The sequence below is a fragment of the Dermochelys coriacea genome, chromosome 14, assembly GCF_009764565.3.
Source record: "Dermochelys coriacea isolate rDerCor1 chromosome 14, rDerCor1.pri.v4, whole genome shotgun sequence".
NCBI lineage: Eukaryota > Metazoa > Chordata > Testudines > Dermochelyidae > Dermochelys > Dermochelys coriacea.
The window spans coordinates 8,861,386-8,889,010 of record NC_050081.1 but is presented as its reverse complement, the minus strand read 5'-3'; the positions used below and the strand labels follow the sequence as shown (position 1 = coordinate 8,889,010).

General features: G+C 43.4%; 3 protein-coding genes across 6 annotated transcripts in view; 1 reads left to right on the top strand and 2 right to left on the bottom strand.

Moving 5' to 3' along the window:
• PECAM1 (platelet and endothelial cell adhesion molecule 1) overlaps nucleotides 1-18,671 on the bottom strand; it is a 105,141-nt gene extending 86,470 nt beyond the window's left edge. Inside the window, exon 1 of the mRNA XM_043497436.1 lies at nucleotides 18,114-18,671. The gene's annotated coding sequence lies outside the window, so the exon portion shown is untranslated. The remainder of the gene's footprint in view (nucleotides 1-18,113) is intronic.
• MILR1 (mast cell immunoglobulin like receptor 1) lies at nucleotides 361-19,911 on the top strand. Of its 3 annotated transcripts, XM_043497450.1 has the most exons (9): nucleotides 361-480; nucleotides 572-616; nucleotides 10,405-10,695; nucleotides 11,456-11,740; nucleotides 12,837-12,950; nucleotides 13,997-14,086; nucleotides 15,609-15,677; nucleotides 16,736-16,801; nucleotides 19,065-19,911. In XM_043497450.1, the coding sequence occupies exons 1-9, from the start codon at nucleotides 438-440 to the stop codon at nucleotides 19,088-19,090; spliced, it is 1,029 nt and encodes a 342-aa protein (XP_043353385.1). In that variant the 5' UTR covers nucleotides 361-437; the 3' UTR covers nucleotides 19,091-19,911. The 3 variants fall into 3 exon arrangements, with proteins under 3 accessions (XP_043353385.1, XP_043353386.1, XP_038227962.1); XM_043497451.1 differs by lacking the exon at nucleotides 10,405-10,695 and having other exon boundaries at nucleotides 371-480; XM_038372034.2 differs by lacking the exon at nucleotides 19,065-19,911 and having other exon boundaries at nucleotides 371-480; nucleotides 16,736-17,163.
• POLG2 (DNA polymerase gamma 2, accessory subunit) lies at nucleotides 18,925-27,041 on the bottom strand. 2 transcript variants are annotated; one of them, XM_043497448.1, is made up of 9 exons: nucleotides 26,695-27,038; nucleotides 26,078-26,610; nucleotides 25,376-25,502; nucleotides 25,123-25,228; nucleotides 24,528-24,701; nucleotides 22,238-22,378; nucleotides 20,942-21,022; nucleotides 20,118-20,218; nucleotides 18,925-19,134 (listed from the first exon to the last, which is right to left on the bottom strand). In XM_043497448.1, exons 2-9 carry the CDS (start codon nucleotides 26,550-26,552, stop codon nucleotides 18,969-18,971), a joined length of 1,371 nt encoding a protein of 456 aa, XP_043353383.1. In that variant the 5' UTR covers nucleotides 26,553-26,610; nucleotides 26,695-27,038; the 3' UTR covers nucleotides 18,925-18,968. The 2 variants fall into 2 exon arrangements, with proteins under 2 accessions (XP_043353383.1, XP_043353384.1); XM_043497449.1 differs by lacking the exon at nucleotides 25,376-25,502 and having other exon boundaries at nucleotides 25,123-25,223; nucleotides 26,695-27,041.
• Between the last annotated feature and the right edge of the window lie 584 nt (nucleotides 27,042-27,625).

The window sequence follows — 27,625 nt, the reverse complement described above, 5'->3', positions numbered from 1 at the left end:
ATAGTTATAGCTAATGTGGATGGGGATGTTTCTGTCTGGGAACCATACTAGCCAAACTCTACTATAGATATGCACCACTCCCAGGTTGTGTTTTAAACACTAACACACCCAGCTCTTAGACAAAAATTCACTGATCACACTGGCCAGAAAACCATACTAGAAGCCTCCTAGTAACAATTGTGTTTAAGTGCTTAGGTTGTGTTCAGAACCCAAGAGTCCTGACACCTAAGTCCATTGCTCTAACCACTGGAAAATATTGCCTCTGCTAGGCAGAATCTGGACTGATTAGAGGATCACAGAAGCATTTATGCAAATCTGATCAGCAACATCCGTAATCTGAACTTCCTCAAATTTCTTGTCACATCCCCATCAAAGAGCCTTTTACCAGCATAACTACTATTTCCTCTGTTCAATACACTCTTCATTTTTGTAAGAAAATGCTTAAACTGCTGATCATTCCATTCTTCATCCTATCCTGCTGTAAGCCATGGATCTGCTGTTTATCAACTGCATCTTATTCCAAAGAGGGACCATTGCCTAATTTTGCTCAAGTTCTTCTTCTCTCTTTTAGTTCAATCCACTCAGGAGAGTCAAAAATCCAATGAGAAAGACAACGGTAAGTTTTCATTTTTTGTTTTATTATGTTATTTATACGAACACTTTAGAAAAAAAATTCATGCCATTGTTAAACGGAATAATTCCGTGTTGTAAACATTTTTCTCCTTGCTCTCTTTAGTCACACATGGAATGAGATTGTTACATGAATTTTTTCCCTTACTAAGTAGACTGTGTGTACATTCAGAAATGTTTAAAGTTTTTAAAACCCCGCTAGAATCGCTGAACGAAATAACAGTTTCCTTGTACCCTATTTTATATACTGTAGCTGGCTCTAGAAAGGAAAGCAGCGTTGTATAGAAACTAGGATTTGAAATACTAGAAATTCTGTGATTTACATAGACTGGAGCTCAGTATTATCTTATAGCAAGAGTTTGCAGACTTTTTTCTACAGTTACATTTATGATGATTCCATGAAAAAAACCCTACATTAACAGAAAGTTGTCAGCCACTTAAGAATTCCAAAGTCAGGGTAGCATAAAGTTAAAGCTGCTCCCACAACCTTAACTCTACTTGTTTGTGCATATGTATCATTACAATAGTGTCCATATACATTTTCACATACTATTTCATAACTAATTAAATAATGGATCATGCCCTTTTCCCCATAGCTTTAGATACACTACTTTCATTGCTATAATAATTCAGTAGAGCTTTTTTGGCTTAGATTTTTTTATATTTGTTACCGTCTGTGTTCAGGTGTGTGTTTTACTAGGACAGTTAGCAGCCATGTACTGATGATTGAAATGAAAACAGATGGTTCAGCCTTTCCTAGGACATGAGCAGTTAAGTATAGTCTGGGGCTTCCTCCCCCCACAAAAATATCCATGTCACAGGCAGGAACTTTGGGTGGAGAAGAAGAGTTCTATAAGGATCCCCTTTTGGGGACTGTTCCATGCAGGGACAAACTTTGCCTCATCTCCGCACACCATAGGCAGCTATTCTGCCCCATACTCCCATGTGGACCACCAAAGGTTAAGACCCATTGAAGGGCAGGAGCCCGTTCTCTTCTTTTCCTGACACAAAATCTGAATTTCGGGAAAAGATTTCCTGAGGGTGAAGATTATTAAGCTGTGGAAGGGAAGGAGGAAGACTCGTTGCTTGGAACAGTCCAAACTAGTAATTGTAAAATAGGGAGTAATCCCACACTGTCCAGAAGATGGATTTAGCAGGTCTTTTCCATCTCTAGATACTCTGCTCTGAGCTTCTTGTCATGCTGAGAAGCTACTCAAAGGGGTGTTGTGAGGATCAGTTAATGGATGTAAAATGCTTTGATAATATTTTATGCACACTGCTATTTTTACTCCATCTGAATTTCTACCTTGTACCTAGGAAGGCAGGTGCAGAATTCCCCATAAGGGAGAAAAATAGTTTGTACTCATGGGAGCCGATCTTCCTCCCATTCCAAAACTCTAAGGGTATGTCTACACTACGAAATTAGGTCGAATTTATAGAAGTCGGTTTTGTAGAAAGCGTTTTTATACAGTTGAGTGTGTGTGTCCCCACACAAATGCTCTAAGTGCATGTAATCCGCGGACTATGTCCACAGTACCGAGGCAACCATCAACTTCTGGAGTTTTGCACTGTAGGTAGCTATCCCACAGTTCTCCGCAGTCTCCACCGCCCATTTGAATTCTGGGTAGAAATCCCAGTGCCTGATGAGGCTAAAACATTGTCGCGGGTGGTTCTGGGTACATATCGTCAGGCCCCCGTTCCCTCCCTCCCTCAGTAAAAGCAAGGGCAGACAATTGTTTTGCACCTTTTTTCTTGAGTTACCTGTGCAGACGCCATACCACATCAAGCATGGAGCCTGCGCAGCTAACCGTCACGGTATGTCTCCTCGGTGCTGGCGGACGTGGTACTGCATTGCTACACTGCAGCAGTTTATTGCCTTTTGGCATCAGACAGTGCAGTATGACTGGTAGCTGTCATCAACATAGTCCTGGGTGCTCTTTTAACCGGGTGCCTGGGCAAACGTGGGAGTGACTCAGCCAGGTCATTTCCCTTGTTTCGTCTCATGGCGATTGAGTCCTACTGGCAGTGCACTGTCTTTTAATCTGCAGCTAGCAGAAGACGATGGCCAGTAGTCATACTGCACCGTCTTCTGCCGAGCACCCAGGAGGTGACGATGGCTAGCAGTCGTACTGCACAGTCTCCTGCCAGCAAGATGTATAAAGATAGATGAAGTGGCTCAAAACAAGAAATAGACCAGATTTGTTTTGTATTCATTTTCTCCTCCCTCCCTCCCTCTGTGAAATCAATGGCCTGCTAAACCCAGTTTTGAGTTCTATCCTTGAGGTTTTGAATTCTATCCTTGAGGCGGCCATTCAGTTTCTCGCAAAGCCACCCCCTTTGTTGATTTTAATTCCCGGTAAACCAACCCTGTAAGCCATGTCGTCAGTTGCCCCTCCTTCCGTCAGGGCAACAGCAGACAATCGTTCTGCGCCTTTTTTCTGTGCAGATGCCATACCGCGGCAAGCATGGAGCCCGCTCAGATCACTTTGGCAATTAGGAGCACATTAAACACCACACACATTATCCAGCAGTATATGCAGCACCAGAACCTGGCAAAGCGAAACGAGGCAAGTAGTGGAGGCACTGGTGGATCACAAGGGACGTTTCACCAACATCAACGTGGGATGGCCGGGAAAGGTACATGACGCTCGCATCTTCAGGAACTCTGGTCTCTTTCAAAAGCTGCAGGAAGGGACTTTCTTCCCAGACCAGAAAGTAACCATTGGGGATGTTGAAATGCCTATAGTTATCCTTGGGGACCCAGCCTACCCCTTAATGCCAGGGCTCATGAAGCCATACATAGGCAGCCTGGAGAGTAGTCAGGAGCTGTTCAACTACAGGCTGAGCAAGTGCAGAATGGTGGTAGAATGTGCATTTGGACATTTAAAAGCGCGCTGGTACAGTTTACTGACTCGGTTAGACCTCAGCAAAACCAATATTCCCACTGTTATTACTGCTTGCTGTGCACTCCACAATATCTGTGAGAGTAAGAGGGAGACTTTTATGGTGGGGTGGGAGGTTGAGGCAAATCGCCTGGCTGCTGGTTATGCACAGCCAGACACCATGGCGGTTAGAAGAGCACAGGAGGGTGCGGTGCGCATCAGAGAAGCTTTGAAAACAAGTTTCATGACTGGCCAGGCTATGGTGTGAAAGTTCTGTTTGTTTCTCCTTGATGAAACCCCCTGCCCCTTGGTTCACTCTACTTCCCGGTAAGCTAACCACCCTCCCCACCTCCCTCTGATCACCACTTGCAGAGGCAATAAAGTCATTGTTGCTTCACATTCATGCATTCTTTATTAATTCATCACACAAATAGGGGGATAATTACCAAGGTAGCCCAGGAGGGGTGGTGGAGGAGGGAAGGACAAGGCCACACAGCACTTTAAAAGTTTAAAACTTATTGAATGCCAGCCTTCTGTTACTTGGGCAATCCTCTGGGGTGGAGTGGCTGGGTGGCCGGAGGCCCCGCCACTGCATTTTTGGGCATCTGGGTGATGAGACTATGGAACTTGGGGAGGAGGGCAGTTGGTTACACAGGGGCTGTAGCGGTGGTCTGTGCTACTGCTTTCCTGCAGCTCAACCATACTCTGGAGCATATTAGTTTGATCCTCCAGCAACCTCAGCATTGAATCGTGCCTCCTCTCATCACGCTGCCGCCACCTTTCAACTTCAGCCCTCTCTTCAGCCCGCCACCTCTCCTCCCGGTCATTTTGTGCTTTCCTGCACTCTGACATTGTCTGCCTCCATACATTCGTCTGTGCTCTGTCAGTGTGGGAGGACAGCATGAGCTCAGAGAACATTTCATCGCGAGTGCGATTTTTCGCCTTCTAATCTTCGCTAGCCTCTGGGAAGGAGAAGATCCTGTGATCCTTGAAACACATGCAGCTGGTGGAGAAAAGAAAAGGGACAGTGGTATTTGAAAAGACACATTTTATAGAACAATGGGTACACTCTTTCACGGTAAACCTTGCTGTTAACATTACATACATTGCACATGTGCTTTCGTTACAAGGTCACATTTTGCCTCCCCCCACCGCATAGCTAACAGCGGGGAACATTTCTGTTCAGCCATAGGCAAACAGCCCAGCAGGAACGGGCACCTCTGAATGTCCCCTTAAGAAAAGCACCCTATTTCAACCAGGTGATCATGAATGATATCACTCTCCTGAGGATAATACAAAGAGATAAAGAACGGATGTTGTTTGAACGCCAGCAAATATACACTGCAATGCTTTGTTCTACAATGATTCCCGAGTACGTGCTACTGGCCTGGAGTGGTAAAGTGTCCTACCATGGTGGATGGAATAAGGCTGCCCTCCCCAGAAACCTTTTGCAAAGGCTTTGGGAGTATATCTGGGAGAGCCATGAATGCCAGGGCAAATTAATCATTAAACATGCTGACTTTTAAACCTTGTATAGTATTTAAAAGGTATACTCACCAGATGTCCCTTCTCTGCCTGGTGGGTCCGGGAGGCAGCCTTGGGTGGGTTTGGGGGGTATTGGCTCCAGGTCCAGGGTGAGAAACAGTTCCTGGCTGTTGGGAAAACTGGTTTCTCCGCTTGTTTGCTGTGAGCTATCTACAACCTCATCATCATCGTCTTCCTCATCCCCAAAACCTACTTCCGTGTTGCCTCCATCTCCATTGAAGGAGTCAAACAACACGGTTGAGGTAGTGGTGGCTGAACCCCCTAAAATGGCATGCAGCTCATCATAGAAGCGGCATGTTTGGGGCTCTGACCCGGAGCGGCCGTTCGCCTCTCTGATTTTCTGGTAGGCTTGCCTCATCTCCTTAAGTTTCACGTGGCACTGCTTCGGGTCCCTGTTACGGCCTCTGTCCTTCATGCCCTGGGAGATTTTCACAAATGTTTTGGCATTTCAAAAACTGGAACGTAGTTCTGATAGCACGGATTCCTCTCCCCATACAGCGATCAGATCCTGTACCTCCCATTTGGTCCATGCTGGAGCTCTTTTGCAATTCTGGGACTCCATCATGGTCACCTCTGCTGATGAGCTCTGCATGGTCACCTGCAGCTTGCCACACTGGCCAAACAGGAAATTGAAATTCAAAAGTTCGCGGGCCTTTTCCTGTCTACCTGGTCAGTGCATCTGAGTTGAGAGTGCTGTCCAGAACGGTCACAATGGAGCACTCTGGGATAGCTCCTGGAGGCCAATACCATCTAATTGCATCCACAGTACCCCAAATTCGACCCAGCAAAACTGATTTCAGCGCTAATCCCCTTGTCGGGGGTGGAGTAAGGAAATCAATTTTAAGAGCCCTTTAAGTTGAAAAAAAGGGCTTCGTCATATGGACGGATGCAGGGTTACATTGATTTAACGCTGCTAAATTCGACCTCAACGCCTAATGTAGACCAGGGCTAAGAGACTTCAAGGGGAGCAAGAGCAGGAGGCCTTTACTCCATAATAACCTTTGTGAAGGATCTCTACATTACAAACATTCAATAGGGGTTTGATCTTACAAGCCTACTGTGTATGAAATTCCATTGAGGACTTAATGCATAGAGCCCTTTCAGGCTTGGAACATAAGCCTCACAACACCCTGTGCATTAAGTGACCTCTATTAGAGTGAAATGCTCTGTCCAGCGCATTTCTTGTTCTTTTTCGGTTGTTAGTAGGTGGCTTTGTTTGTTCCTGATAAAAGTGTTTGTTGGCGTCTGCCGTTTACCACTGATAAGCTGCGTCATTTTGTAGATGGTTCCTTGTTCACCATGAGCAGCTTCATCCTCTGCTTGTGTTGCCAGATTATCAATATAATTCCATTTGTCTGCTCTCACAAGGCGTTTGACCTCCTGGTGAGCCTTGCTATACTGCTCATGGTAATTGTCCTTTAGTTTCTGGGATTTTATGTCTAAAACTTTTTTCTTCAGGGCTCGTCTAGTTTCTATGGCATTCCATATGCTGGGTGTAATCCACTCCTTCCTTCTCTTCTGCCTGTAGCCTAGACAGGCTTCACTGCTCTGTTTATAAATAACTGTTACTTTGTCCCACTTCTTGTTGATCTCCGCATCTAGATCAAAAAATTGCTGAACAGGGAGCCACCTAAGGAGGAAGCAAACATCCAGGAGGCAGAAGATGATCTTGATATCAACACAGACATCCCAACTAAGGAAGAGATCATTCAAGACATCAAATCTTGAAAAAATGGGAAAGCTCCTGGCAAGGGTAACTTGAATGCAGAATTGTTCAAGGTAAATCCTAAATTAGCAGCATCTATCCTGGCCCCTCTATTTATATCAGTCTGGGAAAGGGGAAAAGTGCCAGATGAGTGGACCAATGAGGTTATAGTGAAGATACCAAAGAAAGGAACTGTCAGTGATTGTAATAACTGGTGTGGTATCACACTTTTACCTGTGCCCAGCAAAGTAGTGTGTAAAATCATAATCCATCTTATATCAGAGGCAGTTGATACCATTCTCAGACAAGAGGAAGCTGGTTTTCAGAAAGGGCGTGGATACACAGACCAGATCTTCATTCTACAAAACATAATAGAACAGTGCTTAGAATGGCAACAACAACTCTACATAAATTTCATGGACTTTGAGGAGGCTTTTGATAGCATTCACAAGACCAGCCTATGGTGCATTCTGTTGGCGTATGGAATTCTTTTCCGTATAATCAACGTCATCAAAAGCTTCTATTTCAACTTTACATGCAGGGTTGATCACAGTGAGCTCAATTTTGAAGTCAAAACAGGAGTACATCGGGGTGTGTCATGTCTGCAATCCTCTTCAACATTGCCATTGACTGGGTAATGCAGCGTACAACAGAAGACATGCCAAGAGGCATTAAATGGACACTCTTTTCATCCCTTGAAGACCTGGACTTCACAGATGATGTCGCTCTCCTATCACATACCCAACACCATATACAAGAAAAAACAACTTGACTTAATATATTCAGCCAGCAAATTGGATTGAAAATCAACCGCAATAAGACAGATCTCATGACCTGTAATATTGCCTCACCATCACCAGTATGGATAGAGGATTATGTTCTCACCAATGTAGAAACATTCACATACTTGGGAAGCACCATCAGCCAGGACGATGGAACAAGCCAGGACATCCGGAACAAAATCAATAAAGACAGGAACACCTTTAGGAGCTTAAATACTGTCTGGAAATCATCAAAATACAACACCAAAACCAAACTCAAGATTTATCAGAGCTGCATACTTTCAACACTACTTTATGGTGCAGAATGCTGGGGAATGAGAAAGTGTGACATGTCCAAACTGTCTTCATTCCATACAACCTGCCTCAGAAAAATCCTCCATATTTTTTGGTCCAGAACAATCTCAAACCAAGATCTATTGACACAGTGCAGTGCAGCCAAGAGGATCTGAGCACCATCATTGCCAGCAGGCATTGGAGATGGATCGGTCATGTGCTTTGGATGGAAACTGATTCCATCACCAGAGTAGCAATATGATGGACACCTGAAGGCAATCGAAAATGAGGCCACCCGAAAACAACATGGCGAAGAGCTGTGGAAGCTGAGCTGAAAAACCTGGGGCATAGCTGGGGAACCATTGAAAGACTTGCCAGAAACAGTCAGGAGTGGAGGAGCTTTGTCACTGCCCTAAACGCCAGACGCATAATAGGAACATGATGATGATTATTATTAGAGTGAAGCATCTGGTGAGTGACCGCCCAAGGGATGAGCAAAATTCTCCACTAGTTTAGTTTTTGAAAATCAAACCAAATTCCCCTGGAAACCATGAGTGCTCTGGAAAGAGGTTGCTTAACATGGGCTTGGTTATGGGATGTGGTTCTTAGTTCTTGAAAGTAGCTATACTTGAACAAAAAAAACTTCAGAAACAGACTTCTAAAAGAAACAGCAGAACTAAAATTCATTTGCAAATTTAACACCATTAATTTGGGCTTGAATAGGGACTGGGAGTGGCTGGGTCATTACAGAAGCAGCTTTGCCTCTCCTGGAATTGACACCTCCTCATCTATTATTGGGAGTGGACTACATCCACCCTGATCGAATTGGCCCTGTCAACACTGGTTCTCCACTTGTGAGGTATCTCCCTTCCCTTCATGTGTCAGTGTATTTATGTCTGAATCTGTAACTTTCACTCCATGAATCTGAAGAAGTGGGTTTTTTTCCCCATGAAAGCTTATGTTCAAATAAATCTGTTAGTCTTTAAGGTGCCACCAGACTCCTTGTTGTTTTTGTGGATACAGACTAGCACGGCTACCCCCTGATTCTAAGTGTTAGTTTCACTGGGTGTTCATTTTTCAGCTGGGGATACACAAAGAATATATATTACAATTTGGATGCCTCAACTTTATGTACAATTTGGTTGCCTCAACTTTATGTAGTCTGCTTATCAGTGGTGTTGAATAACCTTCATTTTTCAAGTCAATAGGAATTTTGGGGAACTGAGCTCTTTTGAAAACCTGGTCTAAAGTGTTTACATTTTTTCAACTGTAATTCATCTGAAATTCAGCAGTACTTTACCATTATTTCATTTGTCTAATGCCATAGTTACCTGCAAGAAGAAAACTCTCCCCTAGGGCTGTCAAAAGAATTAGTTTATATTTTTGACCTTCTGAAAGATCTGGCACAGTGTTGGACAATTAGATTAAATATGTAATTACCACATCCTGGTTGGCTGAGAACATTTATAAAGGAGGAATTTTTGCTGCACTCACTGAGAACAGATATGTAGTTGCCTACTTTGTGATTAGCTTGTAAAAAAGCATAAACATGTTTTTCCCCTCTGTACCTCTTTGGGTTCTAACTTCATCAGCTCTTTGGCATGCTAGTTTTAAAAACCGTTATCCCAAAGAAATGTCTGTGGCCACAATGGGGGAAGATCTGCAGATATTTCCGATGAAAAATATTGAGAAGATAGGTATTGCTCCATATGATCAATTCACATTTCAAACATCAACATGTTTTTGCCCCAAGAGGCTGTCTTGGTCAACATTTAGCATGAGGGCTAATAAATCTCGGCCATCGCTTTTCATAAACCAATGGCTCCAAATCACAGGCATGTGATTGGGCACTGGTAAGTCATGCTTCTGTGGCTGGCATGCTGGGGCCCCCTTTCTTACACTCTGGATGAGTCTCTGCATCTCATGCAGCAGGGTCAGCTCAGATAATGCTCCAGTCTTCAGCTGCAGAGGCCCTCCCAAGACATGGGGGTTACAACTATATTAAGAGTCAGGTGATCTGGTTAGCATGATATTTCCTACTCAGACTGCAGGGCCATGTCGTGCAAGATCCTTTGTGCTGACTCTGGGGTTGAGGACGACTTGAGCCATCATAAAAAACATGACACCTCCACCTTTATTCTATCTCTGGCTGGTAATCCTATGGGTCCCCCTTTCTGCTGTCTAAAGAGGAAATCCACATTCAGTTTTCCACTAACTCTTCTCTCACTCACACACACACACACACACTCTCTCTCCCCCCCCCCCCCAGTTATGGACACACATTACCTCTCTCTCTCTCCCTCTGGCCAAGGACTGCACTCCCCAGCTGAAATGACAGAGGAATTTGGAGCAGGTGGCAGGAAAATATTTGTACACTGAATCTTGGATCTTATAGCCATGGAGTCCAATATTTGTACACTGAATCTTGGGTCTTATAGCTATGGAGTCCAATAACTGAGGCTCCATGGAAGACAGGTGTTGCCCCAGCCCTGATGCCCTGGGCATCTAGTTCTCCGCATTTCTCTGCCAGGGGGTTGGAAGTTATTTGCGGATTGTTGTTTTACTCAGAAATGTTTCTTTTCCTCAGAGCAACTGTCTAACCCTGAGTTTGGATCTCTCCAAAAGAGCTTGGAAGTACAAATTGGCCAGAATGTGACTCTGTCCTGTCAATCCACCAGTGGCTCTCTTCCTATCAACTATACATTTTTTAGAGGAAATCAGAATCTGTGGCCGATTATAACGAAGGAGGACAGGAACCCAGCTCTGTTTAACCTAACTGTCAGTTCTGCCAGCGACTTGGGGGAATATAAATGCAAAGTTGCAAACGGAATCTCCAACAGTTCAAAATACAGCAAGAGTCTCAACTTTATGTTACTAGGTAGGGGTTTGTGTGTATCTGTGACATTTTTCAACATCAGGAAATGAGTGTTCATAATAACCCATCTCAGCTGGTCTGATCCTGTGAGCTGCTGGAGGCACAACCCCATGGCTGTCTGATACATGGCACCATGCAGGACTGGGCACAAGCATTGTGCCATAACCCTCCCCAACCCATTCAGAACAGTTTAAAAATTATATTATGCATTAACATGTAAATGCCAAGTCCAGAGCGAGCTCTGGCAGCTGGAACTGTAGTCAGAAGGGGGCCACACAAGCTGCACCCTGCACATGTGTAAGAGACCACCTAGATCTGACCCTATAGTTTTACCGTATAATTGTTCCTGCATATACCCAAAATAGCTTGCAGAGTACAATCCATGACCATCTCAGGATTGTGCTGCCATGTGACCTTCCCCCTTCCTTGCTATCAATACCTTAACATTTGAGCAGGAAGAGTTCTAAAACAGAATGAAATTTCTTTCAAAGGGATAGGGCCATATACTTTTCAATCCATTCCTCCTGTAGCAGCAGCAGCCAGCAATCCTGCAAAGCGTTCTGGTAGAGAACAGTGTTCTAGAACACAGTGTGCCTCTGTCTAGAATTTGGACCAGATCCACAGCTGATGTGGATAATAATTCTATTGGAATCAATGGAGCTACATTGATCAAGGTCAGCTGAGGAGCTGTTCTCATTTGTAGGTCTCAGTTTTAAATCTCATGTTTGCCTTGTACTTATTTTTTCCACTGGTTACTTTACAGATCCAGTGTCCAAACCAGTGCTGAGCACGACTACTTCCCAAGTGAGGATAGGCCAGAATGTGACACTGTCTTGTCACTCGGAAAACGGCTCTTCTCCCATCAACTACATATTTTTTAAAGGACGGAAAACGATGTCATCCAGAATACCTATGCAAGGGAAGGCAGCAGCAGTGTTAAATGTAATTATCAATTCTCCCAGTGACTTGGGCAACTATAAATGCAAAGCTGAAAATAATATCCCCAATACTACAAAATATAGCAACAGTCTCAACTTTACCCTAGCAGGTATGTGTTTGTCCTACATATTACTAAAAGCATCCGATGATGAGCTTTTAATGATCTCTGCCTGTCCATGTAAACTGGGGTAGTAGGTCCAGCAACAACAAAAGCATGTCAAAGTCCATGATGGAACTTTTAGTGCCTGGTAGCAGGGTCCACATGGCATCTTAGGGCACAGCAGGTTAGAGAGCTGGACATTCACACCTTGGCTTGCTGTGGATAAGCCCTATCCACAATTCTCCCCCCCCCAAAAGATTTTACTCTTGAGGTGCATGGATTTAACAAAAGAAACAAAGCCAGAGCTTTTCATTTAAATAGAGCCCAATTCAGCCTGTAAACCAGCACTCTAAGAACAGGGTATGAAGGAACACTACCAGGAGTTACTTTTATATAGGCTTGGCAGAATTAGAATATATAATTTCAACAGATAATATCCATGATTATTTTTAAAGATTTTTATTTAAATTTTCAATTGTGTGGAATTATGGGGGGAGGGAGGGAGTCAGACAATGGCAGAGTCAGAATTATTTAATTACAATAGACATATAAAAAGATAAAAAAGGGATAAAAAGCTAAAGCTTTACAAATGTTAAAATACAAATCATCACAAATCAAAATATACAAAGCAAATATCCTCAAATTAAACTCAAGCAGCATTTTTCTTACTTTGTTTCCATCGATAATAATTGAAATTTACAGATATGCATTTTTTCATCTGTTTGTGTTCGATGAAACTCATGTTTACCAACATTGGAAGGATTAGATTTTTATCCATCAAGGTCTGCTTTTATAGTCTTCCCTGGCTTTTCTCTGAGTTTACCCTGTACACCTGCAGGACGTCTTAGCCTAGAGCTAAGTCCCTACCTCTTGTGATAGGGCAGGACTGTGTCCAGATACTTCCCGCTCTGCATCTATAGGTTTTCAGTGTGGAGCCAGTTCTTTTTCTCTCTAGGCTCAGGTAAGGACCCCTCCCCTTTCCACAGTCAGTGTTATTAACAACTGCTACTCCACTGTAATAGAAAAGACTGGGTTTTCATTTTAATAGAAAGATAAATACTTGGAACATCTTACTCTCTACAAATATTCTTTCTCCTGTTGACAGAAGAGGATGGCCTTTTCTATCCCCTCCTCCTTTTTCTTGTGCTGCTCTTTCTGCTGGTGGTGATAGCAACTGTCCTACTGGTTCCATTTCTGATCCTGCCTTGGTGTAAAGCAAGTGAGTTTTTTTGCTTCTCCGTATTTTCATTGTAAAATAGTGCTTCAGGTCCTTATTACACTCTGTGTCCTTGGAAATGGAAGGCTTAGCTTCCTATCTGCACATCACACACTAAGGCCTCCCCATTTCTCAGCAGCTGGTCTCAGTACTCCCAGTGTGCCTGGTCCAGATGGTGTCTCCTGCCCAGCTCCCATTAAACTGGAGGAGATGGCCCAATAATATAAGCTTCAGGATGATAACATCAAGATTCCCAGGAACTGCTGCGTTAAATCCAGTTAGGGTTAACTTATTTCTTCATCTTTTTGAGGTAGATACTGTATTGGAATCTGTAGGTGGAGCCCTTAGAAAAACAATATCCAATCTCTTCTGAGTGAATACAGATCCGGTGGCACTTTTCTCAAGAGAAAAGTTTGCCCTTGGGTAAAACGCTCTCCTCATTCAAGTGGGCTGACTCCTTTTTGCTCTCCATGCTAGAACAGGCCACATTTCAGTGAGACCATACATATATAAATAAAGGGTGGATATAAATGCAAGGTAATAAGACTAAGAGGCACCATTCTCCATCTTTTGATTGACTCCAAGTCTATCCTCAAAGCCAAGTATCTCTCTTCATACCAAAGCAACATATTTTCAGGCTACATTTTAGATCCCAAAGGCAAAAAGTTACACATGTGCTTATCTTCATGCACGTGTATTTTTGCAGAGGTCAGTGGAACTGCTCACATGCCGTAACAACTCTTTGCAGAATCAGGGCCTTGGCGTCCAAAATTAAAGTAGGAAAGCAGTCTCTTTTTCCAAGGACCCCATGATATATCACCAATACCTGCTGCCTTTGGGAGCAATTATTTCCTCTTCCCCTATCTCCATGTGAAGTAAAGATGCAGTCAGGCATGAATAGTACTGCTTGCTAAGAAATGATATTCATAGACTATAACATTATTTAAAATATCTAACAACCCCCCCAAAATTCATGGGACATACAAATATCAACTGCTCCAAAAAAATGTATCACTTGAATAATTGTTTGTTTTCTTTACATCTTGCAGGAAAACTGAAGTCAGCTGGCTCCTCAACTGGTTTTGTTTCAACAGACAAGGCAACAGGGCCTGAAAATTACGTGACATACACTGAGATAGGTAAATTGCAAACTGCTCTTTCTTTAGTGGGACTCAAAAGTAGGAATCTGGCTGCAGGACATGATTAACTAGTCCTAGATAAAGTTTATGGATGATGCCTTTGGGTCTCAAATGGGGAAGATGGGAAATGGGTGATCACTACAGGCAAGTTATTGACCCAATAGAACTCCCGTTGAGATTGACTGGAAGTTGCTCAACATCTCGCTCTATATGTGTATCTTATGCATCCCAAGAGCCAAATTGCAGGCTGGGGAATGACATTCATTAGAAAGATCCTTAGAACCTTGTGTGAACCATCCCTCAGGTCCAATCAGGACAGAACTAGAAGGAAAGTTTGTGTTTGGATGTCTGCGGAGGTATTGGTAAGGGAGTGACAACCACAAAGCAAAGAGAAAATTAAATACTAGTAAATAAAGCACAGAGCTTAGATTTACACAATAGGCCCTTGCTAAGGTGCAGGGAAAGGATTTCTGGGTTGCCAGCAAAAGTGAAAAACAATTGCACAGCTTCTGCATTTTGCTTTGTATTCTTCAGCGTATATTTCAGTTCTTCACTCTGTGTTGCTCAACTCTGACGAGATTCAGAGCCACTTTCCCCCAAAATGGAGCCACAAAATAACTAGGCAACAGCTGTCATAGTACCTCCATGTTGTGTTATAACTAAGGATAAGATTTTGTCACAGACATCACAGATTCCATTTAACAGACCTCTGTGACTTCAGGACTAGAGCAGCTGTCAGCCCCCTCCGCTGCAGCAAGGTTGGAGCAGCGGCAGTCAGCCCCAGCCACAGGAGCAGCGGCAGGACTGGAGCAGCAGCAGGATCGGAGCAGCAACAGCCAGCCCTCGGGGGTCTGTCAGCCCTCCCAGAGCTGGAGCCACAGATGGCTGTCAGCCCCCAGCAGCAGGGATCAGAATGGAAGTCTCCCCCCATCCTACTATTTTTAGTAAAAGACCAGGTCGGGGCTTCTGTGAATTTTTGTTTATTGTCCGTGACCTGTCTGTGACTTACTAAAAATACCTATGACAAAAATCATAACCTTAGTTATAACATAGTGTTGTCAGTGTGGACTAACATAACCCATAATAAAAACATTGCAGGACAGACAGCATGCCAGGATTATCTTGAGTTTCTGTCAGATTTCTCTCTCCCCCGTGACTTGGAGGCTGGGAAAAAGGGAGGATCTCTCCCTATCTTTACAACCCGTTTCTAGCTACTGGAATGAAGATGGGGAAATGGGTGTTTTCCTCTCTCTCTCCCTCCACCTGTCTGCTAGGAGGAATGGGTAGGTATTCTGGCTGCTCTGCTCCATTAGCTCTGCACTCCCTGCAACTTTTCACATCAGATAGAGAGGAGTCCTCAACTTGCCCTATCCAAGAATATGTAGAGGGAGAACAAATGCAGAGGCACATGTGGGTCTTATACCACAGGTTGAGTCTCAGTGCTCTTCCACAAGCTTAAATTCACCAAGCTGGAATCTCCTGCAACTGAACCTTGAACTCTTTTTCACTTGTTTCCATCCAGAGTATGCTAAATCTGAAGAAGCGGAGTATGCCAACATACTGATTAGAAAAGAGGAGGAAGACAGGAAAGGTAAAAGACTTAGATTGTAACCATGGGCATAAATGAAGCATTTCACATTTTCAAGTTCATACAACTAGTGTTCTGGAAATGGAATAAAAACTGATTTAAACACAAATGTGTGTATCCCAAACACATCTGCGGATTAATGACAATACTACCTCATGCATTTTGGAGTTTACTGTGCATTGATAGCATAGTCAAATGTTCACTTGCAGTAGGGCCTGACAACTGCCAAGTCTCACTCTTTATAAACCACTTTCACTGCATGCTCCCTCTTTCCAGAGGTAAGCACAACTCTCTATGGAGATAGATCCCTTGTGATTAGCATTCAAAGGGCATTTGAAGATGAGAAGGGTGCAACCAGAATTCATTTCAGGCAGTCACCAAAATACGCCCCCTATTTGCCTACAAGTGTTAGCTACCAGCATCTAGACTAATGGTAGGTTTTTTATTTAAAGGGAGAAAGGGTGTTTCTATTGGTTTGAGCACAGGACTGGCCAACAAGGAACTCCTACGAACTAATCCTGTGGCTAACACTGACTCAATGTATGACCCCAGTGATTACTTGAGCTTTTTGAAAATTTCTCATCTTTAAAATAGGAATAATACTTTCCCACCTTGTGGATGTTATGAGTGCCTATGAATTCTCTCACAAAAATCTTCACTAAAGTGAAACTAAGGTTCAAAGTGCATACAAATAACTTAAAGGGTGAAAATCTTTACAAGAATACAACAGCTAATTTAAAAAAAAAACTCACAAAAGGAAATTGTTAAGATTAAATATGGAAATCAGTGGTGGGAGGGTGAAATGGCCCCCGCAAAAAACAAACCACCAACTTTATTTTATTAAGTGGGCTGTGGAATAAATAGTTAAGACTGCCTACTACAAAGATAAGGATTCTACCTGAAAAGATCTACCAATAACCTTCTGGGATCCCAAATGCAACAGCTTCATTCTGAAACTGTCCCATTTGTGTCATTAGTTATTGAGCTACAAGAGGCATGTTTAAATATAGCTCAATTACTGTGGACTTTTTAAAAGTTATTGTGTCTATTCTGACTTTTAGTGAACATGAGGGCAGATACTAGAGTTTTCTACTCTGAAGTCATCATAAGAGATGGAACGCAACAAGGTAAGTTTCCTCTCTGATGAGTTACATGAGAGAGAATTATATAAAATATTTTTTAAAGAGAACCTCTACCCCAGTAAATGTTGCTAGCACCACTGTGCCTGTATAGGAAACGCACAAATAAACATTTAGATGCTAGTTTCCCCACCCTAATTATTTTGTAGTCAGAAGGTGATGTTAATCTCCTACCCTGCCAATATTAAAGACTGGGTCCCTCTCCCTGACTTTGAGAAACTCCAGTTTGATCAAGATAGAAAAACAAAACATGTTAGAAAAAGTTCATTGATGTCCAGATTTCCGATTCCTTTACTCATGCACAGTACCTAACTCCACAAGTAATGCCACTGTAACTAATGGGACTAGTTGATAAAAAAAAAAAAAAAAGGTACTATCAACATGGTCGTGCAACTTGACTCTCCACTGGCATTACTCTTTCGATGTATCAGCAGGAAGGAGTAAGCCAACAGTTAGCTAACATGGTCCAGCTATCAGGCTCTCAGACAGAGAGCTTTGCTCCTGTGCTTGTCAGGAATTTCAAGAAATAAAACAGGATTTTAAATAAGCAGAGAATAAAAAGGCCTTGTTTAGCCAGTTACCTTAAAAATCTGTCCCAGTAGCCTGCCAAGCAAGCAGCTATCTCCCTAAAGGATCCATAGTTTGCCTTGCTAAACTACCATCACCTGCCAGGGAGCAGCTTCCCAGAACTCTGGGGTACAAGATTTTTTTTTACTTGAGATGGACTCCTGCCTGGCATTGCCCCAGTCTTTTCCATTTTTGGGAGTGGGACTTGACATGACCCTCAGACACTGGAAGAGTTGACTATTTCCCTGCCACAGCCATTTCAACTCAGACCTGTACATCTGAGTCCCAGCTACAATAGTTAGGGGTATAAGACCAGTACATTACCCACTCCATATTGCTTCCTCACTCACCCTTTAGCAAACAAACCATTTTTTTCTATCTATATTATTAGATTACTTGAAATAAAATGTTTACAGCTTAGTTCTTTAAATTGTTCTAGTATCCTTGAAAGGCAGAACAACTAATATGTTATATTCAAGCCTGAAATGACAGCAGTCTAAAGACTGAACTGGAAAACAGAGGCCATGTAGAGAAACATACTAACAAACACTGCCAATCTCTAAAAACAATTAATCCAATGGCTTTGCTTTTCAATTGACCTTTTCCACATTTAAGCTTTTGAAACCCTCAATTCCTATTTATCTTCCCATTGCAGCAGACACCTGCATTTGTCACCATATATCAGCAACATGTGTATTATCTGGACTCTCAAAGGAAAACTTATCCAACTTACTGAAAATATCCTTTCTTCCAAGAGACCAAATCCTCTAGGACATGTCTTTGAGCCTGCACTGCAGAAAGAGGCAAATCCAGCTTTGTCCATCAAGGGTAGAGCAGGGCTAATAATACACATCTGCAGAGTTTACCAATTAGAGAACTTCTATAGCCAGGAAAACTTTATCAAACTGGCAGGCTCTGCAGCTGAGCATGATTAGCTCTGGCCTACCTGTGGTGGATAGATCTGTTTTTGCCTCTTTCTGCAGCGCAGGCTGGAAGAGGTGTCCTGAGCCTGTCAGTTTGAGATAAGTTTTCCTGGCTATGAAAGTTCTCCGATTGGTAAGCTCTCCAGATGAGCATTATTAGCCCTGCTCTACCCATGATGGACAGAGCTGGGTTTGCCTCTTTCAGCAATGCAGGCTGGAAGATCTTCATAGAGGATTTGGATTTGATAGAGAATGAGTGCATCAGAAAGCTTTATCAACATCAGTTTTGGAGGATGTCATGGGTACTTCCCCACTCATATAAATAAGAATGAATGGTATCTAGCAAACAGAGTAGGGTATTGTGACTTAGAATTCCTGGCTTGTACTTCATCTGTGCCACTTTTTCAGTACAAAGAAAAGGAGTACTTGTGGCACCTTAGAGACTAACAAATTTATTAGAGCATAAGCTTTCGTGAGCTACAGCTCACTTCATCGGATGCTAATGCTCTAATAAATTTGTTAGTCTCTAAGGTGCCACAAGTACTCCTTTTCTTTTTGCGAATACAGACTAACACGGCTGCTACTATGAAACCTGATTCAGTATGACACTCTGGAAATCAATTTAAACACAGATACAAAATTCCTTTTATTAGAGAGGTTCTAATTTATACATTTTTAGCTGCTGTAATGTACTTAGTTAAAAATTCCTTCAATCGAGAGATGTGCATCATTTCTTTCATGGTGGTGTCTCTGCTTCTCAGCTGAACCACTCCATTCTCCAGAGTAGCATCACTGATCAAGATTGTGAAGAGGACACTCATCTCATCATACCTGCCAAAGAATGAGCACTCATTACTGCTGTTACAGTATTGTTGCCTTGGTGTGTGGCAGACTTAGACTGGGGTTATATCCCAGAGCAATATGTATACGTTCAAGTTTTGTATGTAGTTGTGTCCAATATGAAGATGCTTATTTTCTTACTTTCAGCTCCTTGATCTTCTCTGGTTAACTGCAGTAAGTTATTAGATTCTTTTGCAACAAAAGTGGAATTTTATTTAGTAACCTACAATGGGGACATTTTTCACAGGAGAAAAACATTACCATTTCTCCACTATTTACTAGCTGACCTGCCATACTTGGAAGAGTATTGTACATGAACATGACTTATTAACTTTACTATGTTAAAACAGTATGTGTTTGTTTCTTGCTGAAAACTTCTATTAATGTTAAGAGAAAAGCACAAAAATAAAAGATTATTTTTAGTCCTTAATCTACTTATGTTTTGTAGGTCAATATGGGCCAATTCTGGCAAACTTAACTGGCATGCACAATTTTTACTCAGTAGAACTGCTTGTGTGAATGGAGAATGAATCAAGATGGTACCAGTTGCAGGGTTCTATATAACAACGTTTTCAAATAAAATGACTTAAGAATGAAATGCAGAAGTCAACCCACATGCAAAATTGGATGTGGGCTGGTTCAGCAGATTTACGATTCACTTTAGGAAACCAGTTTTCAGACGGGATTTCCTGAATGGTTTATTAGTAGCAACTGAAGAGAAAAAAAAAAAAAAAAAAAAGAAGAACCAAATAGTTGAAGTATGAAAAATAAATAAGTTTACTGAAATCCCTCATTTTTTAAAGTAAACTAGTTCAAGTGTTTTTTTAAATGTTGTTAGAGATGTCCAGTCTCAATCTGTATTTTAGTACCTTCAGTCATTTGGTTACTGTACCTGAAATTATACTGAAATCACATTAATTTTTGCTACTTTAAGGAAAGCCATCTCTCCACTTGACGTTTTATTTTTTTCTTACTTTGCATAGAGTTGCTCCAGAGGTGTCTGCATGGTTTCAAGATACCCAGGCCACACAGAAATTCCTTTCTCTATCAATTCATTGAACAGCCCCTGACACACCTAGAAAAAAAAAAAAAAAAGACAGTCTTAAGAGGTCTAAAACGTTGGGAGAAAGAGCTATACAGACTGTAGTATCTGTTCAATATTAAAGCTCATTTATAATGTTTATAAATTAACAGCAACACATACTCAGAAAAGAGCACTACTGCTAAGAGAACTTCATTTTTATACATCGTTCCCCATATACAAATCTAAATAAAAAGGTTTTTTTCCCCCCCATGTATATTTCTTACACAGACATCACTAACTTGAAAAAAAGTCAAGTTTTCATCTGAAGATTTCTTCCCTACTATTGTTACCCTTAAGACTACTATGAGGGATTAAACAAACTTAGTTTATATGCAGAACAAACAAACAAAATTAGTCAATATTACTGTTCTATTAATACAGCTTGAGGAAAAGCAGACATTAAAGCCTGGACATTTCTGTCCCCCCACTCCGTGTGGATTAATCACAATGGATCTAACAGACGTGCCCACTTCCCCCAAATCCACATTCCACAGGGCACCTCCTAGCATGCAGGGAATATGGATCTCTGCAGGGGCTTCCGAAATCCTGCAGTGAAAACGCTGTTTCACTACAGTGAGGGCCCTCCATGCCCATGAAGGGGAAGCAGAATTTTCCTCACATGAATAGAAGGTTAAAAAAAGTCAATATCAGAATTACAGCACAACATTAGATGTAACTCCAACTCCCACAATTAAATGCTTAGTTACAACACACCTGTCTCAGCTCCATTGTTGGGCCTCTTCCAACGTCCAAAGCAACTTTTATTGGTGTTAAACAAGGGTGAAGCTTAAGTACCTAACAATGTTGCAAGAAACATGTTACTGGGCATTTACTTTAAATACATGAACCAGAACTAAAAGAGTATTAGTGAAATATATAGGAGTATCGGGGTGGATTTTATTTAAATCAAATTGATTTAAATCACTAGCAGGAAGACTCGATTTAATCATAGATTTTCACATAAAAATGCATTTGTATTGATTGTTATAACCTGAATACATATTCTTCACAGGTAGAGGAACATCATTAAAATATTCTCAAACTGGGTCTCTTTTATGGCCTGCTGCCATTATAGGTTTTCCCTTCTGGTGAGAGAATGGTACAGTAGATTTCAAATCAACGAAGGCTACACTCAGAAAGACCTCAAGACTTCTGGAATATGCTGCTCAAACAGTTTCATGTTTGTTTCTGCTGCCTGTCCCTCCCTTCTCAAGTTTATCTCCAGGACTATTTCTCCTTGTCTAGATCTATTCCACCCCCAACAATCTTCTATTCATTGAACTTCCTGAAACTTTGCACTTTTAGAGAGAGGTAAGGGATTGACTCTGTGTACACAAATTTGCAGAGGTCTGTTATTTCTCACCTCTATATATTTATTTTAAAGCATTTTTGCTGTTAACAACCATGTTATCTCTGGAGAGACAAATCCACAGTTTGAGAACTGCAAAATAAGCATCTCTGATGGTATCTTCTAGACTGAAAACTGAGTCCCACTGGGGAGACAGAAAGATTAACTTAAATAATCTATACAGAAGCCCCTGGAAGCCAATAAGATTGGGTCCCTAATCCATTAGCTATTGGAACTCATTTACAAAACTTTTCTTAAACATTACATTAATATATTGTCTCATACTACAAAATTAGAATTAATAATCCCTATTCCCTAATGAGATATATTTGAGCTATAATGTATCTTAATTAAAACTATCCTCTTAGATAGGTTTTTTCCTCAAAGCATTTTATCAAAAAAAAATCTGATAAAAAAATCATTGATTTTATCCACCCTGAGGAATATTGAATTGCATTTATGTTTCTGAAATAATGAAAAAATAAATGCTTAGTTAGCAAATATATTCAATATGTACAGTCTTGTGTTCTCTCAAAACAGAAATCCAGACTAGAATAAAGCGAGCCACATTTCCTATAACACTAGGACTGTTTTAGTTTGTAGCTTCCCAGTAAGACTATTTTCATAGTCTCTTCTGCCTGACACACACTAAAAGAAGTCACCTTTCTTTGAAGAGTTTTCTTTCTTATTAGAGAGCTCTCAGTTAGCTGCAGAGAATCACAAAGATATGCTAGCACTCCTTGGTCCAGATTGCCACTCACAGACAGTGCATGAGGAATAACGTTCTTCCTTCCATCTCGGCCCTGCAGGAGAAACACCACAAGAGAAATGCACTAAGCAACAGTCCTCAAAAATAAATAGTGTATTTAAATGAATGAACACAAGAAGGCACCAATCCCAACATACATTTAAAACAAACATATATTAAAGAACAACAAGCAGGAGCAAACTCACAATATACGGCAGTATCTAACTGAAGCCGGTAGCAAGAGAGAGAAGCACCCCACCTTCCTTAAATACTGCCTCTGAAGCAACCTCTCACCAAAAGCCCTCCAAGAAGATAAGCCTTACAACAGTGGTTCTCAAACTTTTTTTCCCCCCATGGACCACTTGAAAATTGCTGAGGGTCTCGGCGGACCACTTAATGATCTTTCCAAATGTTGTTTGTACCATTAGCTAACTACTGTAAAGCGCTTTATAAAAAAAATTAATTATCGCTTTTTTGTTCTACAACTCATATTTTAATATCAGTAGTCTTATGCTTCTACTGTGATGGATGTGCCCTCTCTCCCCTGCTGCGACAGCCCCAGAGCTGGAGCTGGGAAGGGACTGGGGCACGGGGGGGGGGTCTCTCCCCAGCAGCCACAGCCCTGGAGCTGGGGAAAGTCACCCCTTTCTTTGGCCACCACAGCCCTGCACGTCCCAAATTCCCCCAACCACCTCTTCTCCCCCAACTGCCCCCTTCCACCTATTGCCCCCAAGGCCACCACCTCACCTTACATGTACATCTTCTCCAGGGTCCAGGCACCTAATTAGTGGAGCCATGCCTGCGCCGCTCCACTCATTAGGTGTGCGGCCCCTTATTCTCTCGTATGCAGCTGCCCAAGCACGCACTTTAGAGGGAACTATCTGTGGACCACCAGAATGGAGCTTGTGGACCACAGTTTGAGAACCTCTGCCTTACAACAAGGCAGGGATTTCAGACCCAGGCAATTTGGTTCAGCAGTGAAGGACTCCTCAAAAAGAATACCTTGCCTGGAGCCTCCTCTCTTTTACACCCAGGAGCACCTTTGTTGATCTCAACTGTAGCAGAATAGTGGGGGAAAGAGGATGTCTCTAAGGGTTTCATATGTCAATGCCAAAGCCTTAAACCAGTGGTTCTCAACCAGAGGTCTGGGGCTCCCTGGGGGGGTCACAAGCAGTTTTCAGGGGTCCATCAAGCATGGCCAGCGTTAGATTCGCTAGGGCCCAGGGCAGAAAGCCAAAGTCCTGCCACATAGGACTGGAGCCCGGGGCACTGAGGCCCACTACCCAGGGCTGAAGCCTGAGCAACTTAACTTTGCAGTGCCCCCTGGACAACTGCCCTGCTTGCTATCCACTAATGCCGGCCTTGGCTTTTATATGCAGAAAAACTATTATTGTGGCACAGCTGGACCATGGAGTTTTTATAGCCGGGGTGGGGTGGGTTCAGAAAGAAAAAGGTTGAGCACCCCTGTCTTAAACCACACAAAGGCAACTAGTGCAGACCTTGCAGCACCATGTAACGTGCTCACAATAGAATACTCTACTTAACAAATGGAGTACCACAATCTGAAATACTGTTCCCTACACAAGTGGTCCGCCGCTTGTTCAGGGAAAGCCCCTGGTGGATCAGACTGGTTTGTTTACCTGCTGCATCTGCAGGTTCGGCCAATCGTGGCTCCCACTGGCCGCTGTTTGCTGTGCCCGGCCAATGGGGGCTGCGGGAAGGGCGGCCAGCATGTCTCTTGGCCCGCACCGCTTCCCACAGCCCCCATTGGCCTGGAGCAGCGAACGGCGGCCAGTGGGAGGCGCGATCAGCCGAACCTGCGGATGCAGCAGGTAAACAAACTAGTCTGGCCTGCCAGGGGCTTTCCCTGAACAAGCGGCGGACCGGTTTTGAGAACCACTGCCCTACACTGTTCTGTCAACGTACCTCAAGTCTAACTTCTAGGATCAGCTCTGGAAGTCAGAGAATAGTTTGGTTTCTATGCTCATTCTCTGCCCTTCTATCTATCTACTTTTGAGACCTGATAAGATCATAGTCCAAGATAGCATGGGTGCAGGCTACCAACCACTCACACTGCCTTTGTTTCAAAAAAAAAATTTTATTTCCATGTTAATAAACTGGATCACACCAAAGCAAGATTTGTATCTCATAAGGCTTTCCCAGTGAGCAATATGTTAAATATAATAAAATTAACTGAATCTTACATGTAATTTTGATTTATTCCCTGGATACATTTGTAACAGTTCATTATCTCCTAGACTCAGCAATGTTTCTATTGGTTCCTTTCCCCAAGGAAAGCTGTAGTACAAATTATTTCCTTTTCTTCCCTCTTTATCTTGAAAGTGGCTGCTGCTGAAGTTGGATGGGCCTATCGCAAACTGAAAAATAGAGATTTAAAATGTCCACTTATTGTACATATTAACTGAATTGCAAACAACTCTCTTAAAATATAAGTGCAAACCCACTGGCCTGTGACGGTTTAAGAACAGCTTTTAGAATTCCAAAATGCTACATCAGTTACAGCACACAGCCCTCAAATCACTCAGAGCAGAAACCCAAATTAAAATGGTGTTTTTCAATTCCCATTATAAACAATTTGACAGTGTTGTTATGCACTCTTACACAGCTTCTCTATTTTACCCCAGAAGTGGTTGCAGTTCAGAGGTGGATATCTGGCAAGATCATTCTATATCACCCTAAAATTGCCTTTCCCCCCTTAAAACATAATTCTATAAAAGAGGCAACCCAATATTTTCTAGCTTAAAGAGCAGTAACAAAGGTGAAGTGAATATCAAATACCTTTCTCCACCACTGGAGCCGCTGGCGTAACCAGTAATCAAGCCACTGTCCTGCAGTTCTGGCGGAGCTAAACCATACAAGGGAAGACATTGTCCTTTCGCCTATTCTTTAAACAATAGCAAGGGCAGCAAGTTAACTCCTTAAAAAATAATAAGGGAAAAGCAAGAGATAGCATTCAAAAAGTTATCCAAAATTAGCTTGCATTTGTTTAGTTTAAATATAAACAGAGATTTGTCAGTTTTCATTACTGTACCTTGTGATGTTGTCATTTTGAGGCTCAATGTCCAGAACAGGATGAAAACATACTCCAACCTGAGCAAGTCCACATGGCAGCCTCTTGTTTACCAATTCTAGACAGTTAATATATTGCTCTAGAGCACCTGTCATGAGACAAATCATTCATTTCTGCAGTTCTAGAGAGTATTTTAAGTTTTAATTATAATTAAAATTAAATTCTAACTTATCTACGGAACTGTTAAAAGCACAGACATCTAGCAAGAAGGGAGAACAAAGGTAAAAGCAGTAAGACCACAAAGCTATACTGGCTAGCTATGTGCACAACTTGATAATTACCATACATTAATTATAGTATTTTGCATGCACCAGCTCTGCCATTTGGACTGCTGTTTCTGAGATAACTGGTGGAAAATTCAGTTCTCACAGGCCCATCTCCAATGCTGACAGAACAGTTAAGTGTCACATACACATTTAGGCATCACAAGCCACGATTACATTGCTTCAGTATCTGACGAGGACACAAACTTGTAACACACTGAGGCAACATAACATGAAGATGCAACCAGTAAATCATTTTAACAGATCAATCTTACCCAGTGGCATAAATACAAAGAGGTTACCCACCCTGCCTTTGGCTCCCAACCAGCAGATAATGAGAGATTATGCCTTCAATTTCTAAACATATTATTCACTGGGGATCATGAGACTAAGAACATACCATGAAGAAGGTCCTCTCGCAGCACCCCAGACATCCCTAGCATGTTTTCCAGAGCTGCAGTTATCTGCTCTTTGTTTAATTCTTTATTCTGGAAGATTTCACGCAGGGCTCCAACCTGCATCAGCCTGAGACCCTCCCCTGTTGGCAGCATGCTAGCTCCTGGCGCACGATGTAGCAAAGAATCCACTGCAAACACTTGCTCCCTCGAAACCACCACTGAAGCCCACCACTGGGCGGCCAAGTTCTTCCTCAGCTCCAGCCCCAAGGGCCCAAAGCCTGGGTGGCAGCCCTTCAGGTATGAGTCCCAAGTGAGTGCCTGCTGCTGGTCCCCTCTGAGAAAGTGCCTCCTTCGGCACACATCCAGCAGCATCTCACTGCCCTCCCAATACTGCCCCTCTGCACTACTGCAGGGCCCCCCCACGTAGGGCCGCAACTGGGCCAACAGGGGCCCCAGAGCAAGCCTGAGGGACCGCATCCGCACCCCAGGGACCCCCCCCGCAGGCCTGGGTGGCCCCACCTGCACCCCAGGGACCCCCCCCCGCAGGCCTGGGTGGCCCCACCTGCACCCCAGAGACCCCCCCCGCAGGCCTGGGTGGCCCCACCTGCACCCCAGGGACCCTCCTGTGCCTCAATTGGATCTTGGAGGCGCCCACGTCAGGCCCCAGGTGCCTCCCCTTCAGGGGACCCCAACCCGAGCCCTGCCTCAAAGCCTGACCCCTGAGCAACCGCTCAGCACTAGGGTGGTCCTGAGAGCGCCCGGGGCGGGGAAGAACAAGAACGCCCCGACGTCTAACAGGAGAGATGGGGGGGGAAAGCTTCTAGGAGCGCATGCGCACTGGATTGGGAACGGGCGATGCGGCAGGCGACCGCCGCTAAACCCAGCGAGCGGAAGAAGAACGCTCTGGGACTTGCGTCCTGTGCTGCGGCAAGGTCACGCGCCCAGCGCATGCGTGGTAGTTGCCCTGCTTCCGTCCCCTACTGCTGAACTTGGAGTCCCTTGGGTTACGTCAGCTTCCGCTGCGCCTTGCCGCGCCCGCCGCCCTGACAGTTGGTTCCTGGCAGAGCGCCGGAACCCGGGGGGGGAGGGGCGCCGGAACCCGGGGGGGGGAGGGGCGCCGGAACCGTGAGGCCGTCCTAGCCAGGCCGGAAGCGGGAGCGCCCCGTGTACCGGCTCCCGCTTCCGGCCTGGCCAGGGTGCGGGCTCTCGGAGGAGCGGGGGGGGGGTTTTCAGTCCCCCCGCACCGGAGAGAGGCTGGTGGCTCCAGCAAGGAGCTGATCACCTTATCAACCCCCCCCCTTCCCCCAAGCGCGGCCCCGGCCTGAGGCTTGCAATTTGCGGGGGACAACGCTGTGCCCCCCCGAACCATGCCCGTGTTAGAAAGTGGGCAGACATGGCTCTCCCCCTTGGGGGCTATGCCCCCTTCCCACACCCTGCCTGGCTAACAGTGCTGGCAGGTTCTGGGCGATTTGAATGTTTGCAGTTTGAAATGACACTTTATCATTTGATTTTCTTTTTAATTAAAAGAAAAGCCCAACAGCAATGGTGTT